The sequence below is a fragment of the Festucalex cinctus genome, chromosome 2 (genome assembly GCF_051991245.1).
Source record: "Festucalex cinctus isolate MCC-2025b chromosome 2, RoL_Fcin_1.0, whole genome shotgun sequence".
Taxonomy (NCBI): Eukaryota; Metazoa; Chordata; class Actinopteri; order Syngnathiformes; family Syngnathidae; genus Festucalex; species Festucalex cinctus.
This window is the reverse complement of record NC_135412.1, coordinates 30,652,336-30,670,845: the sequence shown is the minus strand read 5'-3', so window position 1 is coordinate 30,670,845 and position 18,510 is coordinate 30,652,336. Positions and strand designations below refer to the sequence as shown.

Here is an 18,510-nt window from a genome sequence, read left to right as displayed (position 1 = left end):
GTGATTTATTTTTGATTTATTTTTTTTAAACTCATTTACACTTGGCACATTTCATAAAGTCCTTGTATAGTCAAATTTGCTTACAAGTTAGTTAAATTTCTTTGTTGCATTATAATCATTTCCAAGTGTAAACAATCAGTGGTAGCTTATCACATTTTCAAGGGCAACAATGTCATGGTTTCTGTTAGAGGGCCGGACTAAAAGTCATAGGAATGTTAAGATTTATTTCTGTCAAAATAAAAAGAACAAATCAATTTAGCAAGAAACAGGAGGCACCTTTTTTTTTTTTTTTTTTTTTTTTTGGTCTACATGCTATATATTTCTCACTTGTGCTGCAACATCTTATCTGGTATAATTACCGTACATATTTACATATCTTTATCTTTGGCTAATAGCAAATACTCAATTTGGATTGCAACGACTCAACATCTTGTCTTCCATGATATAAAATTAATGTACTGGACCTATAAGCAAAGAATAGCATGAATCCGCTGGGTCTAAATTTTTCGCTAACTAGTAGAACAACAATTCAAGTCAACATTTGAAGAATCCTTTTCCTGATGTGAAAAAGACTTGTTGAGGTATCACCTTCTTAGGAAGTGTTTGTTTCTGAAATCCTCCCTCTTTCTCAAGGACTTTGGCCTTCTTCTGTTTGGACATAGAACTCAGGCTGCCTCCTGTAACACCACAACTTAAATTTGCAGGAACACCAGCTTATTGAGATCAGATGCCACTTCTCAAGAGCAGATGCTAAATTTAAGCTCAACAGGGTCCAAGCTAACAGATTTTGCCAAATGTTAGCCCCCTGGGAAAGAAGAGTCAGTACACATTTTTGTCTGAGGGCAACACATGCTCAGTTGGTACTCTAACCACAAATGCATGTTCTTTCTAAATGGGGCATAATTTAAAGGGGAACGATATTGGCTCTCTCCAATGGGGGAACATGTTTTGGCATTGTTAAGAGTGAAATAATCTGTCAAATGAGAGAAGTGTGTTTATTTGTCAGGGCTGGAAGATGGCGATATTAACATGTTAAGCATTGAGTGCATCCGGAAAGTATTCAGTGGGTTTTACTTTTTCCACATTGTGCTTTCTTACAGCATTATTCTAACATGCATTATTTTTTCCCCCTCACAAGTTTTTTTGCACCTAGCATGAAAAAAGTTTAATGAAATATGGAAAAAGTGTAGCTCAGCACTCTGAATACTGAGCAGACGCCCTGTATCAAGGAGACGCTGATTCATAACAATTGCAAACAAAAACTTCATACAAAGACGTGATGACTCAGTTGTTTGCCTCTGTAATACAAATTTGAGACCTGAAAACGGGAAATAATGCAAGTTTCAATTCTGCATACTTTTAAAAATATTTATTCATGAGTTTCATCAAGTATTACAGAAACCCAAATGCATCTCTGATTTGAATGTTTTCTTCAAAATAGGCCATTTTAGCTTGGGTGCTGCAAATTAGTATTAAGTGGGTAATTTTTTTTTTTTTTTTTGTGACATAAACAACTGTATGAATTATAGATCTGAATCTTAAAAATATTCAACATGCAGGTTTAATATTAAATACTAGTAGTGTCCAGTAGTGAAGCAAATGCAAAGCTCTCCCTCCACTTGTAATTCCAAATATGTCCACACACATTACATTCACATATCCTCGACTTAAGAGTTCAATTTATTCCACAACTGAGCTTGTAACTCAAGTTTCTCGTGTCTGAAATTGAGCAGAACGCAGTATGATTGAGCAGATGTGGCCTTCTCTGTTGCCATCTACTGGCAGCAATCTGAAGTTGATTCATGCCTCAAATTTTGGCTCACAAAGGGAAACAATTAGCTGAACAGCCAGTAATTTAGAAAACTCCCAAATCGGTGCACTCCAAAATGAGGACACCACTGTAACAACAGTCGTCATGTGAGCGGCCCATTATACTCATAATTTTTAGCCTTAAAAAACAAACAAACAAACAAACAAAAAACACTAACCTGCAACAACTTTGCTTGGAAAAAAAAAAAAAAGAAAAGAAAAGAAAAAAACAAAAACAGGGTCGGAGCTATGTGGTGGCCAATGGTGGTCGCCCACACATCTCGGAGAAGATTTTGCTCAAAGTCATTCTTTGGTGCAGATAATTATTTCTGCCATTTTCACACGGTTGCATTACACTAGGGCTTATCTAAATAAGTATTGATACTATTGAGCTGCATGCAGAATATAAAAGAATCTTTCATAACAGTGAAATATTTGATACTTGTAGTAAGCATCAATCCAAATGATTATTTTCATGATTATGACTACCCGTTGCTTAAGCCCCTTTTCCATGGTACCGGTTCTACATCGAGACAGCCTAGTTCCGCCTTGTATGGTCGCTTTTCCAAAAAACTTTTTCGAGCCCTTGGTTTTACAATGGAACAGCTCCTCAGAACCTTTTCCAAGAATGCAAGCTGGACTGTGACATCACTCTCATCTGATTGGCTGAGAGAGGTATGGGCATTACTTTGAGAGATGTGGAGAGGAATACCACTGCACACATCCATTTCCTGGTGTTATGCAATCAAACCAGGATGAGAAAAATACAGTATATAGATTACACATATGTTGTTTAGCAATTCTTAACCATATTCACAATTTCACATGTACCAATGGATGAAATAGTAAAGCTTGTGGTAAAAAAAAAATATATATATTCACTAGCACCTCACCGGGTCCATTCAAGTGAATTAAAGCGAGGCCCATCTTTCAATTTATTATATTCACAATTTCCTCTTTACTGCTGCTAGACATTGCACCATGTTGTGACAGAAAGCGGATGTGATCTACAATAAAGACAAAAATTAGGATTTATTGAAACATGGGACTTGTTCTCATTCATTGGGATGAACCCATTCAATGGAATGGAACTGGTGACATGCCTGCAGCTCATGATCATTTTTACCACAACCTTCAATATTTATCCTCAGTTACATTATGAAATTTCATATATGGTTTCATATAAGTACTGCTGTAAAACACAATCTAGGTGTATTATAGTTGATTGATGCCTGTTGTAATGCAGACGCAACGGAGGCCAGACTAGCTCAAGCGAGCAGAGAAGGTCCAAGCCATTCTGGAATCTGTCATGGAAAAGCACCTTTAGTTAGTGGTTGTGTCACCCAGGGCGCCCCACTGAAAAAGTTTTGGCTCCGTCCCTGCTTTTTAATACTTCTGCCTATTATTCATATATATATAATAAAAAATAAAAAAAAACTTCATATACAACAAAGATGTTAACACATTCAGACTATAACAGAAAAATATAACATGGTCATCGTTCCGAAATGACAGTTACAGGTGTCTGTACAGAATTGTTACCGTTACAAACAACAAATGTGCAACGACTAAGAAAGCCACTTAAATGTATTCTGACACAATAAAAAAAAAAGCCAACCATTAGGGAGCAGAAATTTCAGAGAAGTCACAAGTACTTTGTACAAAGAAACACATGAAAGTTAGATGTAGTTCCATCAAGGAGGCGTGTCTCTTGCGGGATGCCGTCTAGGATGTCCTGAGCAAGTCGCTGTAAACTAGAATCAAGTAGAGAAAAGGAAAATACAAAATGAGGCTGAACATTTGCGCTGGTTCAAAATTGTCCCTGGTAAAGCACTGACAAGAATCTACAGGAAGTACAGTTAAATTAATTAATTTGTATTTTAACTCATTCACTCCCAGCACATTTTTCGCTGTTTTACTGGATTTGGAATGATTTTGCAAGGCCCACAGAATATTGTGTCCTAATGCTATAAAAACGTGGAACCTACCAAAACAAAGATTAGAGTATCTTCTTTCACCAGGATAAAAAAAAAAGGTATATGTCTATCTGTTTCCATTTTGCAGCAATTAGCATTAGAACATAGAAAAGTTTCATCATTATTCACAAATCTGTTGAGAGCAGTGTGAAAAAGAGCTTTTTGCAACATGGCCCAGGTTGATCTCTTATACTTTGCTGCCACCTGCTGGCCATTTGTGTAATAACTACCATTGGTTGAAGCATTCTCTTAAGCTCAGAGGCTGCATCAAAGCATTCTATATGCTCTAGCATTTTAAAAAAAACAAAAAAAACAAAAACGTATAAATACGTCTTTAGTAGCATGGTAATATTTAACATAGAAAAAATAGAACGTCTTTATACATTTTTGGGAGCAAATGAGTTAAGTTGATGCCAACCTAAATCCAAATGTTCAATGTATCTAAAAGATATGGGAGGGGTAGGACCAGTAAAAAAAATAAAATAAATAAATAAATAAAATCCCCCTATGTTCTCTAAGAATCTTTATTTGCCACGTAATTATGTAAAAAATAATAATAATAAAATAAAATAAAAAACACATGGAATTTTTCTCTGCTAGTGTATTGCAGTAACAAGCAACTATTACTAATAGAACATTTAAGATGTGACACGTACATACAGAGTCTTTACATAATGTAAGGGTACCATTAGTGCTGTAGTCCCTAATACTATGAATTTGCTATTGTTAACAAAACTTAACAAAATAAAGCCGCCTACCTTGAGGATCAGACTGTGCAGGATGTCGGGCTTTACCATGCTCTGGGTCAGCACCTGTTCACAAAATGTTTTACTTAGTACTGTATTGGTACCACGTCAGAGCAGCAGAGTACTTGAGAAGTAATAAAGATTAAGTACCTCCCTGTAACTTGAAACACAGTTTTTTCTTCTGGTAAGCAAAGTAACTGGATGCTGCTCCTAAAAGAGCCACCCCAATAGTGCTGGCGATTGCTGCGATTGTTCCGGAACCAGCCTCTGCAAGACCAAAGGAAATTCTGTACAATAAGCAAGATGGGGATCATTTGGTTTGACTTGACCGTTATCAGTCCTCAACCCACTTGTACTGTACCTTGGCTTGAAAATATGCAAAAACAATCATAACCCGCTAAAATAATACAACAGCTGGCATTGACTGTTTTTACTTTTGTGACACCTCAAACTATAAAATTTGCTGCATGGCGTGATAAATGTCAGTGGCTTTTTTTTTTTTTTTTTTACATGTTCATTTACTCCATGTACTGCCATGAAACGTCATCTTTTCTCATGATCTCAACACACACTTTCTACTGCCTATTGTAATACATACTCTGTTTATACCATACCATGCTATACACTGTTCCATTGTTAGGTGCCAAAACTTGTCCAACTTTTCTCTCCTTCAAGATAGACATGATAATTTGGGATCCAACACTAATATTTAACTTCTACTCAAAGGCTGTGCTGATCTCAAATGCCAAGCGATGTAATGCTGCCATCTACACCCTACCTTCAGATTGGGTGACATTACATTATTACATGAGCCGAGATAAATCTTATGCAAAGCAAACAAGGGTGCTTATTAAAACTAACAACGGCAATCGTATAACTACAACTTGACAAACGAAGAACAGATTGTTATTGTTGACTATGATGAGAATGTGCTCGGGCGTGCTGGGTGTGTCCTGACAAGAGGTGGTGACTGTTGTCAGTTGGTAGATACTTTATTGGTCCCAACGGAACTCTGGTTGCTTTAACATCCTGTCACGAGACTTTGATTTATAAACAGACATCCACAATAATGTTTCTTAGAAGACAGACTTTAGTGTTTTTTTTCTCTCATCCATTCATGTAACATAGTTGCATACAGTACACATGACTCATAGTACCTCATAAACGACGACTCAATACAGATATGTACAGACACACCCGTCACCAACATGCAAGCTCATGGCATTCCCATTATACACTTCATAGTCAACCAAAAGCACAAGATTATGCAGAAGCAGTTTTACGTGATTCTGAAATTAAATATAAATAACTGAAGACTTTCATCGTGTACAGCCAACATAGTTAATTTCTGTGTTGTTCCATTTCCATTCAGGTCATTCCAAATGTATCATTTGTGTATCTGATTAAATGAGAGGTGGGATGGCTAAAAAGAATGTTTGCAACATGGTGCAGATACCAACAATAGTATAATATAAAAATAATCAATGAGCGAAATTTTTTTAATATTCAAACTTCAGTAGGTTAAAAATAAAATAAACAACCAATATGTTAGGAGAACTGTTGGAGAATGACCATACTGCCTTTCAGCATTAGAGCTGGTTAATGAGATGTGTGACATACTGCATGTCAGTGCAACAATTGCTTTTACTACTCATGGGCATGTGCAGTAAGTCTCTGTTGTTAAAAGTCTGTCTTACATCTGTTAAATAGAGGCATAACAGACTTCAATGCCCCATCCTGCATTGGTACTTACAGAGAGAATAGTGCGCTGGGAAAAAAAAAAGTCAGCTTGGATGGCTCGGGTGTTGGCTATTTTTATAGTTGTTTTAAGAATGACTGGAGCTGCAAGAAGAGCAGCTGCTTTGGTAAACATGACGTGTCAGTGGTGAATTGTAAAAGGGAGGAGCATATATGTAACAACAAATACACAAGATCCTGACAACGTCCTGAAAAGATTCCCTGTATCAATCCTACTAAAGCCAAAGGTGAGCAGGGCTCCTGAATTAACAACATATAACCAAGTCCATTTCCACTTGACTTCCTGTAGTCCTATCAAATTCAAGTACCATAGTTAGAAGACATAAGGGTCTAACCCCAAATCAACGTACAATCAAGGCATAGCCTGCACAAGCTCCATGGCCCTCTCTAAGAGCGGCACCAAGATCTTTTTTATATTGGACATCCACATAATGACTTCCTCGGGCATGTTAATATTTAGCATCTTCAGGATTTGTCGCCACAGAAGGTCTGGATCTGCAACAACACAAAATTGCAGCATGGTTTTAGCCAGACAGACTAGACTAGAGCCATTTCATTCATTTCTTAAGTCAAGGAAGCCTCCTTCTCACTTCTCTATCCATTCCAAGCCCAAACTTCAAGTGGCATCAACGGCACAAGTCACCACATTACTGGGACACACAAACAGACTTTGCCCTTCGAGCTGGCAGGATTAGGCTGACTGTCAAATGATGTATTCCCAAAGTGAAAACAGTGGTGTTTTGATTTAGGTGTTTAGTTCATGACCAAGCCCTAACTCACCTCCTAGTACCGGTAAATCAAATTTTGCACATCTGTTCGAGCCCAATACAAACACCATTTTAGAAAAACAAAAAGCACTAGTATTGAATTAAAAAAAAAATAAAAAATAAAAATAAATGAGAATGTACAGAAATTATCTGCCTGGTGTTATAAAGTGTAATTACTGCACTATGGGACAAGCTAGTAGTCACAAACACAACCATGCGCCTTTAACATTCACTGCCATTGATGTGTATATCCGTCAATGGCAGTGAATGAGTTAAGGGGGCGTCACCTGATGAATAATGTCACAAACATGGCTGCTTAATCCTTGTGAACGTCAGAATGGAAGTTTTAGACGACTGTAGCTGCTTCTCATTTTGTGTGTGTTTGTACTGCTCAATAAATAGCTGAAGGTGCATGGGCGACTGTGACTCTCCTTCTGACTCATTCATCTAGTTTCATGACCAAACCTCGAGCAAATCCATTCTCTTCGCTGGTACTACAGTCAATAAAAAAGATTTTGCAAAAGTAGAGCTGTTCATGGCTTTCTATTGTCCTTACAGCACACATAAAAACTCAAGATGCTGACTTTTCTGTAAAAGGTGAGCACAAGGTCCAAGATGTACGAGCAAGCAAAACTCCAGCAACAAGTGCACTGATTAACCCCCAGTGCGATGTCTTTAGACAGGAAACGGGAAATGTGATTCATGGGCTCTAATGTTGCCAGCAGAAGTCATAAGGTATCAAGACAAAAACAGGAAGTTATAAAAGCAAAGAATAAAGTTACCTTGAGGCTGATCAGCACCACCTGGAAAGATGACAAAATATCATTATTCTATTGTACAATGAATGAAATTAACCACAGAATACTGATTTGTTTTAGACATTTGACACAGTTATCTGTTCATCTATTAATTTAATATTATGTTGACTACTGTGGATGTTGATTGCAATGGTGTCTAACTGCCTGCCATCATGCCTGGAGTGGAGATGTGTAATATTTTTATCCTTTTATGGCGAAATGAGGTAACCGAATACTAGAATCCTCTCAGTGCAGATCAGCTCAACAACAGTGCACACTCCGAGCACAATAGTAAACGTACAGTAGTTAAATTAAAATCGGACTGTTGATCAAAAGTGAGTTTGCCGACAGGGAGGAAATCACTAAAGGCTTGCAATGTGCAAAAGGTTATTCTTTCTCAAGGCCGGCTTTCACTTATCTCCATGGCAGGGCTATTTTTACATGGTGCCCCTCCCTCTGAAGCATTACACTTAGAAAGTTAGAACATTGAAACAAAAAACAATTCAGTTAGTTTAACACCATAGTGTTGATTACTACCATTATCATGAGGATAAACAACCAAAAGTAACCAAGTGATCACATGACTCTGCAAATATGGGAAGTGCGTGTGCGTGATGATGAGTTAGTGTGCTTGTAGGAGGAGCATGTTGAGCATGTTAAACTCATAGTAGCTCAAGGGCCACATGGAGGGATAGACATTACCAAGCGGGCCGGATTAGTAAAATCATGGTATATAACTTAAAAAGAATTGGCGTCAATTTTACGCAGATTTTTATTTATTTATTTATTTATTTTTTGTGGGTCAGCCCTATTATAGCAGGGCTCAACTGTAAATATATTGTTCCAAAAAATAACACAAATGCAAATGGAAGGCGGTAACACTTTGCCTGTGTGAGTTTGTGGCGTGTTATATCTACCTGTTTTGTATATACATTGTTCCTACAATACTTTGTGTGGCGCAGTTAATGAAGTTATATATATTGTTCCAAAAAAACAACATGAATGCAAAATTACCAGTAATTTAATTTGTGTTGTATTTAACAGGTTTATGTCGGTCTATGATTTTATTTGTATTTGTTTTTTTTGTTTTGTTTTTTGTTTTTAACATAACTTGAGGTGGTGTGTAAAATAATGACCAGGGCAATTCCATGTACAAGTTGCATTGCTTATCTGAGCAATGCTTGTGAAATCACAAATTTATAAGTTTTGATTGTGGCCGGATGATTAATTGGTCTGACTCCTAATTTATTTATTTTTTTTACTTTACAAAATCATCTCGCGGGCCAGATTAAACTCCTTTGCGGGCCTGATCCGGCCCGCTGGCCCCATGTTTGACACCTCTGATGTATACAGTGTGTGATGTGTGCCTTCATGGAACAGCTCTGTCACTTTTTCCTGAAAATTTTTGACTGGTACTATATACCTGCAAAAAGTCATGTTACAAGGATCAACATACCTCCAGAGTTATAGTCAGAATCTCCTGAACGGCCTAAGTTTAAAACAGAAAGGCATGTATATGTTAGACATTTCACTAAATAATTGTATTAATTACAATTAAAAACGTGTAAAATGATTGCAGAAGATGTCTTACCTCTGTCAGGCTTGTAGTCTCCACCATCACTTATATCAAATAAGTCATTATCACCAAAGTTACCACCACCTATGTGGAATGATCCACAGAAATTTATTATTGAAGGGAAAATATATGTGGTTAGCTAAGATGCTGCTGGATTCAAAATCATACTTTGCTTGGATAGAAATGAATGACTCACCTCCACCACGCCTTGGTGGATCGACGACAGGTTTGTCAGGTTTGGCATTTGGGTCTGAAAGAAAGAGGAGAGGGGGAACCTAATTTGAATGATTTACTTGAACTGTTCCTTTTCAAGCATGGAATTAATGCGAAGTTCCCACCAGTGTAGGGAAACGGAAAATATTCTTCCTCTCACGTTGGAAAAATGAGCCTTGTAGGTTAAATGAACATGCAAAATAGGCTTTACCTGGGTTTAGTGCATCCTCTAGGTCAAATCCAAAGCCATCTGCACAAATAAGTACAAGTTTGGAGTAGTATCAGTAGAGGAAAGGCTGCTCAATTCTGTTATTGCAAATACTGTTAAAAGATAAATGATGGACAAATCTACCAGAATCTCCTGGGTTGTTAGTCTTGGGTTTCTTAGGTTTCTCTGGTTCTGGTTCATCTTTAAAAGAATAATACACACAGCGTATAAGCATGACTCAAAATTAACAGTTTTTTTGTTTTTGTTTTTTATAAACTTTCAATCATGGAGGTTTTTTGTGCTATTATAAATGAATGAAAGAAAATGTCAAAAACAAAATTTACAGCAATATATTCTGTGCACCCCCACTAGTCTGAACACAGTATTCTGATTGATATTGAATTTGTGGAATATGAATTAAGCAGCAAAATCCACAAGTTGTTATACATCACAGGTGGCGGCCATTTTGCCACTTGCTGTCAACTTAAAGCAGTGCTTCTCAAATAGTGGGGCGGGCCCCCCCCAGGGGCACGCTAGGCTCCATCAAGGGGGGCTCGTTTGACCTCGGGGATCATGCTTTTTTATTTTTTTATTTTGATTTGTTTTACTGTCCTAGAATAAAGTGCAATTGCACCTCCACTACATTAGAGGGCAGTGGCGCTCTCATTATTGGCAGAGTGTGAGCAGCAAGCATTCGCTCGGTGGTGTAGGGGTTTTGTTTGCACTGAGGATGCGCGCTTTGCACCCAGCAAAAAAAAAAAAACATGACAGAAAATAATTGAGAAGCACTGACTTAAAGTGACATCACAGTTGCTCAGGGCTCCACATGTGAACGTCACATGACCAAGAGTCGTGACGGGCGTTACCCAGCCATTCAGACAATTATTTATTTATTTATTAGCTTTGCTGAGTAGACTGGGTCTCTAATAGTGTTGTTCCGATACCGATACTAGTATCGGCAAAGGTGCCGATACTGCATTAAAACAGTGGTATCGGTATCGGTGACTACTCACAAGTAACATGCCGATACCATTAATTCCAACACTAATATAGGATTTTGGATGCAGCATCTTGTGTCTTGGTGCCCTGCGATTGGTTGGCAACCAGTCCAGGGTGTCCCCTGCCTACTGCCCAGAGCCCGCTGAGATAGGCGCCAGCACCCCCCGCGACCCTTGTGAGGAATAAGCGGCCAAGAAAATGGATGGATGGAGCATCTTGTGTCTTGCTCGTGCACGACATTCACTGATATGTGACATGTTCACTGCATTCCGATCTAAGATATCCTATTGGCCCTTGAATGCTCTGAACCAATGGCAGGACAGCTTTTTCATGTTGAGGGAAATAAAAAACCTTAGGTATTGGTATAGTATCGGTATCGGCCGATACTGCAAAGCTGGGTCTCGGTATCGGGGGCCAAAAAACGATATCGGAACATCTCTATTCTCTAACAACCACAAAATGGACAGGCACTTGAATAAAGAGTCACAAACCCGGGGCAAAACGGCACCAAATATAAATCTGCTCAATTTTGGCTTTTGCATGCAAACGAAAAGCCACATAAACATTAAGTCACAATTCATGTTAACCTATGTTGTGCATAAAAATAGAACATTTGGATTTTGGACACCTTTTAATACATTATCATTCTGATAAACAAACTCACATTTTATTTATCTATTTATTTAATTAACGTTTTATTTCGTTAATTTTGGCAACAACAACAACAAGAACAACAAACCTGCTTGGGATGCAGCACGTGCATGTGAAACAAAAACTTGGAAGGTCAATATAGTGTTGATAGATGTAAAACAAATATTGTCCATATTGGGATGTACAGGATAATAGTGTATGTTGAACTGTATATTTTACCTGGTCCAAAAGCATCTGAAAGGTCCAGACCTCCTAAGGTAGGGAAAAAAAAGAATAAAATACTTTAGATGTTAGTTTGGTATAAGCTAACTAACAAAACAAAATAATGTTTTCTTTAGGGTTGCAGGTAAGTTGTACGCGCTCCCACACTACACGTTACACTGACTGCTCACCAGACAATAGCAGCGCACATGTTGACAAACAACATATTCACACATGGACAAGTCAAGTCAAAGAAAAGATGCAACTCTACACAGTGATTCTATGAATAATTTCAAGGACATTAGTTAGCCAGTTCGTTGCGTAAAATAGGTAGCACATGGAAAATAGGCAGTGCACAAAAGATTTACTTGGCTGTGAAAATAATAATAATAAGCCCAGAGACCAATTGTATCTATACAAATGAAAAGTAACATTTTTAATGACATTATGTCCCCTTGCCTTCATAATTCATTAATCTTGTTAATGCCAAGCAAGATACAAACCATCAAAAGGATTCACTGGGGCTTTCGGTTTCTCTTTGGGTTTTGGTGGTGTTGGATCTATAAGAACAGAAACAAGCACTGGTCTAAATGTGTTTATCTTTTTTCACAACATACAGTGCTCAGCATATATGAGTACACCCCCTTCGAAAAATTGAAGGTTTATTCAATATCTCAATCAACATAAGGAGAATTTCCAAAATTTTGACAAAATATTTTCTGTAGAATATATGCTTAACTCAACATGAAAGTAAGGCAAGGCAAGGCAAGGCAAGTTTATTTGTATAGCACATTTCATACACAAGGCAACTCAATGTGCTTTACACGAGGAAAGACAACACATAAGCATCAAGAAACAGTAGTTAACATTCAGAGTAGGGGTGTGAATTGCCTAGTACCTGACGATTCGATTCGTATCACGATTCACAGGTCACGATTCGATTCGATACCGATTAATCCCGATACGAATGGTCACGATTCGATACCGATTAATCCCGATACGAATTTATAAGTCGATTGTTGCGATTTTTTTCCATTCAAATTTAGAAAATACTATCAGTAAATTTGTACATGTACACTGTAAGATTTGTATGAATATATTTATCTAAAACTTGAGGCTTATAACCGTGAGCCACTGTACACAAACAGTTTGCAATCTGTTTCACATTTGAACAGCATTAAAATAAAAATATTAAGGCTTAATGTGCCGTTCATATAACATTCTTCCATGCTCAAGGTGTGAATCCTAAAAAAAAAAAAAAAATCGATTCTGCCGATTATTGAATCGATTCGAGAATCGCGCGATGTAGTATCGCGATATATCGCCGAATCGATTTTTTTTTTAACACCCCTAATTCAGAGGAAGAAAAATAAATGAAAATAGGTTACAAACTAACAATCTTAAAACATTATTAAACAAACTTTAAAAAATTTAACATAAGAAAGTTTAAAATGATAAAAATAAAAATGAAAATAAAAATAATAATTAAAAAACAAACAAACACTTAATTAAAGCTGTTTAAAAGTCCCTAATCAAAGGTATAAGAAAAAAGCAAAGTTTTTAACCTGGATTTAAAAGCATTTACACTCGGGGCTGACTTCACTTCTGTTGGTAGCCTATTCCATCTGTGTGCAGCATAATAGCTAAATGCAGCTTCACCATGTTTACTTCGAACTCTGGGTTCCACTAGTTGGCCCAAGTCTGTAGATCTCAGAGCCCTGCTGGGTTTGTACTCAATCAGCATTTCTTGGATATATTCAGGACCTAAACCATTTAGTGATTTATAGACGAGTAGCAGAACTTTAAAATCGATTCTACAGCTGACAGGGAGCCAGTGTAAATCCTTAAGTACTGGAGTAATATGTTCTGATCTTTTTGTTTTGGTCAGAACTCGAGCTGCAGCGTTCTGAATGAGCTGCAATTGTCTCATGTTCTTTTGAGAGAGTCCAGTCAGAAGACCGTTACAGTAATCTAGTCTGCTGGAGATAAAAGCATGGATAAGCTTCTCTTGGTCTGCTTGAAGCAAGTAGGTTGTAATAGAATGAATAGATAACCAAATTTTCAGTTTAATCAAATTAACTATTGCAAAAAAAGAATGCAACCCACAACAAAAATGACTAGTATTTTCTATGACCCCCGTGACTGTTATGGATAGCAACATGTCTGCTAGTCCTGCAATTAACAAGTCAGTCTTTTTCTTGGGGTCTACTTATTTGTGCAAAATGTACTTTAATAAATGTAAGTTAAAAAGTACTTTTTCTGTGGGTACAAATGAACAAATCTTGTTTGCAATCAATGGCCCACATTTGTGAGGGTATTTTATAGTATAGTATCAAATAGAAAACCTCAATTCTGACAGGAAACTAAAGGTGTTCTTAGAAACCTGTTGGGGTGTACTCATTTATGCTGAGCACTGTATATGCACTTCCAAGAAAACATATGTGAAACTAGATTTCTACATGAGTTGGTCATTTGTCTGACTCTCATACCCCCCCCCCCCCCCCCCACACACACACACACACACACCCCTACACACACCCACACGCACACACACCACCACTAATCCTCACATATACCATAAATGTCATTATATAATATGCCAGTATACTGTAAAGCAGGCATTAAATACTCAGCCAAGAAAATCATCAGGACTACTCACCTACGTCATCAAGTGCATCAAACAGGTCAAATCCTGCATGAAAGAGAACAGTTTCTAATTAAATGTACTGCTTTTTTTGTATTATCCTCTTCAACTAATCAGAATATGTTGTACCTGCAAAGCAATTTACCTCCACAAAGTCATTAACATCAAGTGTGCTATATTACTCTGCTGACAAAACATACTGAATGTGTCAATATGATCTTTGGCCCCTTACTCCATAATCAAAACGAAACAAAATGGCACTTCCCACAGTGTGACAACCAGGCCACAATGTCCGGCTTTCAGCTAGAGCAAAGCTACCGTAGTTTGGCTATTAAGAGTCATTCATTGTCACCTCTGTCACTTTGCAACATTAGTGATTTTGTGCCATTTCCAGTCTGACAACAGTAAACTGACAACGGGAACCCAAAACATTTAACAAAACCCCGGTTTAAACCCTGTGGCACAGGAAAAACAGATGTTACTATTCATTTTTTATTTACGTCAATAACAGAGGGGCTCAAAAGACAACAGCAGGCTAACGAGCATGAAGAAAGTCAGACCATACCAGCAGTATCTGGTTATTGTTTACTGATTCAAACACTTTCCAATGTGAGGGAGTTTGGTGAATCTTCATAAGAGCTTTCCTCTCCTTCTTGTGTGGGGTGTCGGCCGGGTTTGAATATCTAGCTTGTGAGTCAACTGCAGTTGTAAATGCAGTGCGAGCAGAGCTACATTATTTATGCTGAAAGCTTTATGTAGATTTGATTTATTACTTCATACAGTACTGTGTCATAGTTATCGTTTCAAATTTTAAACACGTTTGAAGTGGTTTAGATTTTCAAGTAAAATGATTGAAATAGGAAATCACAGTAGTGACTTTTTGATTTATCAAAGTGGAGGCTAGCTAGCTACTTTTTTTTTTTTTTTTTGCTACTTAGATTGTCTGCAAGGTAGATAACATACAACGTAATTATGTTTCAAGTAAAAAAAACAAAAAAACTTTACTCTGTGTCTTTGCACATTGATACAACAATGTACAACAAATTTAGCCAAGAGTAAAAAAAAAATGGCATCAGAAATCTATCCATCAATTATTTTTCTGATTCTCATTAGGGTCACGAATGAGCTGGAGCCGACCCCAGCTGACTTTGTCCTAGAGGCGGCCTATACCCATGACTGGTTGCCACCCAATCACAGGACAAATTAAAAACGGACAACCATTTGCACTCATATGGACAATTTTAGAGCCGTCAACTAGGATGCAGGCTTCCTTCAGAAATACATGGCAACATTATATGCCTATTCCTTTGTACTTTATGCTTGTAAGATTTCTAAACTCTTTCATGATGACGTCACATATAATTAGGCTGAGAGGTCAGAGGGAAGAAACTCTGAGATTTTGAAAAAAAATTATCTTCAGCACACAACGGCCACACAGAAATCCCGAGTCTCAAACCAAACCAAAGCTCCAGAAAGAACATGAAAATTAAATCTTAGATTACAGTTCCTTTGCAAGTGGAAAGAGGTACTTTTTATATTAATAAATAAGACAAGTTTTAAGCTTGGCTGTATTTTGTCCTGATTTTAGAACTGCATTGTGTAGTAGCACATGATATTTGTGGTTTTCAAGCTTTGATGAATGTGCATGCCGCATGGTGTCATCAGCAAATAAAATGAAGCACCCATCTGAAAGCATCTAGCCCAGTGGTCTCCAACATGGTATCCAGGCACCAGGTAACCTGCAACTGGCTGCAAGGTACACATGAGTAGACAGCGGGTCGGTTCTAAAATAGCTCCCCAGTGACTGGACATTGTGATTTCCTGGGAATGTTGTAGAAATGATAATTTGAAAACTGACAGATGTATAGAAAAAGTGTTGCACGGATTTATCTGTTTTCTTCTTATTTTTTATTTTTTTATCCATTTGCATTAATCAGAATGCCCAAGAAGTAGCTCTCACCTTCAAAAAGGCTGGTGACCCCTGGGCTGGTCTACCATGTTTTCTTTAGCTGAGGGAGAAGTTAGAACTAATTACTAGATTAAAGATTTAGTCAATTCAATTGCACTGAAATTAATTTAGTAAAACTAAAAACAAGACCTGACACATTGTGACTAATTAATTACATATACAGTAAGAAATTACTGTTCAGTGGTTTGGATTGTAGGAAAGCACAAGAGAATATTTTGACTATATTTTTCCATTACGTCAGTTTCAGCAGATTTCATTAATGGTGGTAGAAGTGCTATGATCGTATTGCGCACTTAATAAGTAGTTTATTAAGTAGTTCAGTCCGAGGTATGTTGTTAACTTTAAGCTAAATATGCAGCCAGTCGTGTTCATGTTTGGGTGACTCAGAAGCTCCATGCAAAACGAGACAGTTTGGGGAACCCTATTAATAAGAGTTCCTTGGCGATTACTGTGACCGTATAACGCAACACAATAGCAAAACTATTGTACCGTTGATTAATAATGCAGCTTTCAAACAAGCATTAGACTATCGAAATAGAAAACGGTGGGAAACTTGCCGTCCTGCGTCAGTGCCCCAGTCACCAGGAGGAGTAAAGCGGGTAGCAGGCAAAACTTCATGTTGACAAAAAAAAAAAAAAAAAAAAAGTATTAGCTCCTCAGTTTTTAGGTATCCAGAAAGTAAAGAAAGTTACAACCAAAATGAGGTATGTGGTTCGAGGCCGTTCCAATGTGCGTGTTTAGCTCGGGGATATTTCAGGGAAGAGCATAGGAGAGAACACGACTTCTCTGTGGTATCCAGTTACAACAGCTCTCATGAGTGAGTCAACTTGGTAGCAGACCAGCTGGGTGTGGCAGGGCGTTCCTCTAAAAGAAAACACGTTTAGATTTTGTGACTAATGAAATGACTAGTACAAATGAGTTGGACAATACTTTTTTTTTTTTTTTTTTTTTCTAAAGAGGGGATTTGAGAAAGTGTCAACACACACAGCTGAGCATTTTGAGAGGTTAGAGGCTCGGCTGGCTGCTCCAGTGTGGAGCGGCAGCTTTTACCTTAAGCTCTACTTCCACCTTCTGCATGCAAGGAGAAATACATTTTTAATGTGGCTTCCCTTCACCAAATGGGACTATTTGTTTGAGATTTAAAACCGAAAAAGTTAGGTGTGGGCCGGGGCTAACAAGACAAATTGTTCAAGGAGTACAGAGGTAGGATTGTAGTAAATACCATATAGCTACAGTATGCAGAGATGGCAAAAGTACTCATTCTGATACATTTAATATTAAAATATTAGTAACAGTAATCCTCTATGCCGACTCGGTGACAATTTCGATCTTACGTCACCAGCATACTTGCCATTTTGACTTCTGACAAGTAAAAATGGCGACGGTCAACTGGGTGAAAGGAAGCACTCCACTTATTGAAAAACGTTGGACGCCGTTGCAATTTCATTTTTAGGCTTATTTTGATTTCAAAATGTGTTGAAATGCCGTTTGACTAGTGACTACTATAACAATCTGCCTGGTTTGTATGCTAGTCAGTATCACAGAAAAAAAAAAATCAGCCCTTTCACTGAGGGTATTAAAAATCCATCTGCAAATGTGAACCTGCGGGTTAATACTGCTTTATCATTGAGTGCTTAATGGGATAAGCAGTGAGTGGGCAGACTGGTGAGTACATTCACCTCACAGTTCTGTGGTTGTAAGTTCAAATACTGGTATGGACGAGGAGTAGGGCCAGTGAAGAGAGAGAAAAAAAGTTTGGCGGGATTCTCACTTTATTCTCAGAATTCTGACTTTAAAGTGAGAAGTCAGAATTATTCTGACTTTAAAGTGAGAAGTCAGAATTCTGACTGTATTAGTGCTACTATTATTCTCACATTTAAAGTGAGAATTCTGAGAATAAAGTGAGAATTCTGAGAGCAAAGTCAGAATTCTCACTTTATAAATAAATAAAATCTTAATAAAGTGAGAATCCTGCCAAACCTTTTTTTCCCTCTCCTCACTGGTCCTTAATCCTCTTCCGTAATAATAGCCGAGATTTAAATTTTCAAATGAGTTTTATTTTGAAATGCAACATCAGATTTTGTTCAAAGTAGTTTGGCTGGATACCTGGGGTGCTGTAGTGTCCCTTAGAACTGGTCTGGTCCTTGGATAACAAACCATGATTTTTTGAAATCAGCAATAATAGTCGAGATTTAA

General features: G+C 37.6%; 1 protein-coding gene across 2 annotated transcripts; it reads right to left on the bottom strand.

The window, feature by feature from the left end:
- Nucleotides 1-1,354: 1,354 nt before the first annotated feature.
- Nucleotides 1,355-17,187, bottom strand: cd99 (CD99 molecule). Of its 2 annotated transcripts, XM_077514490.1 has the most exons (13): nucleotides 16,872-17,168; nucleotides 14,361-14,393; nucleotides 12,205-12,261; nucleotides 11,720-11,752; nucleotides 9,995-10,051; nucleotides 9,854-9,892; nucleotides 9,626-9,679; nucleotides 9,445-9,513; nucleotides 9,310-9,342; nucleotides 7,839-7,859; nucleotides 4,682-4,798; nucleotides 4,544-4,597; nucleotides 1,355-3,563 (listed from the first exon to the last, which is right to left on the bottom strand). In XM_077514490.1, the coding sequence occupies exons 1-13, from the start codon at nucleotides 16,930-16,932 to the stop codon at nucleotides 3,535-3,537; spliced, it is 657 nt and encodes a 218-aa protein (XP_077370616.1). In that variant the 5' UTR covers nucleotides 16,933-17,168; the 3' UTR covers nucleotides 1,355-3,534. The 2 variants fall into 2 exon arrangements, with proteins under 2 accessions (XP_077370616.1, XP_077370617.1); XM_077514491.1 differs by lacking the exons at nucleotides 1,355-3,563; nucleotides 4,544-4,597; nucleotides 4,682-4,798 and adding an exon at nucleotides 5,022-6,784 and having other exon boundaries at nucleotides 16,872-17,187.
- Between the last annotated feature and the right edge of the window lie 1,323 nt (nucleotides 17,188-18,510).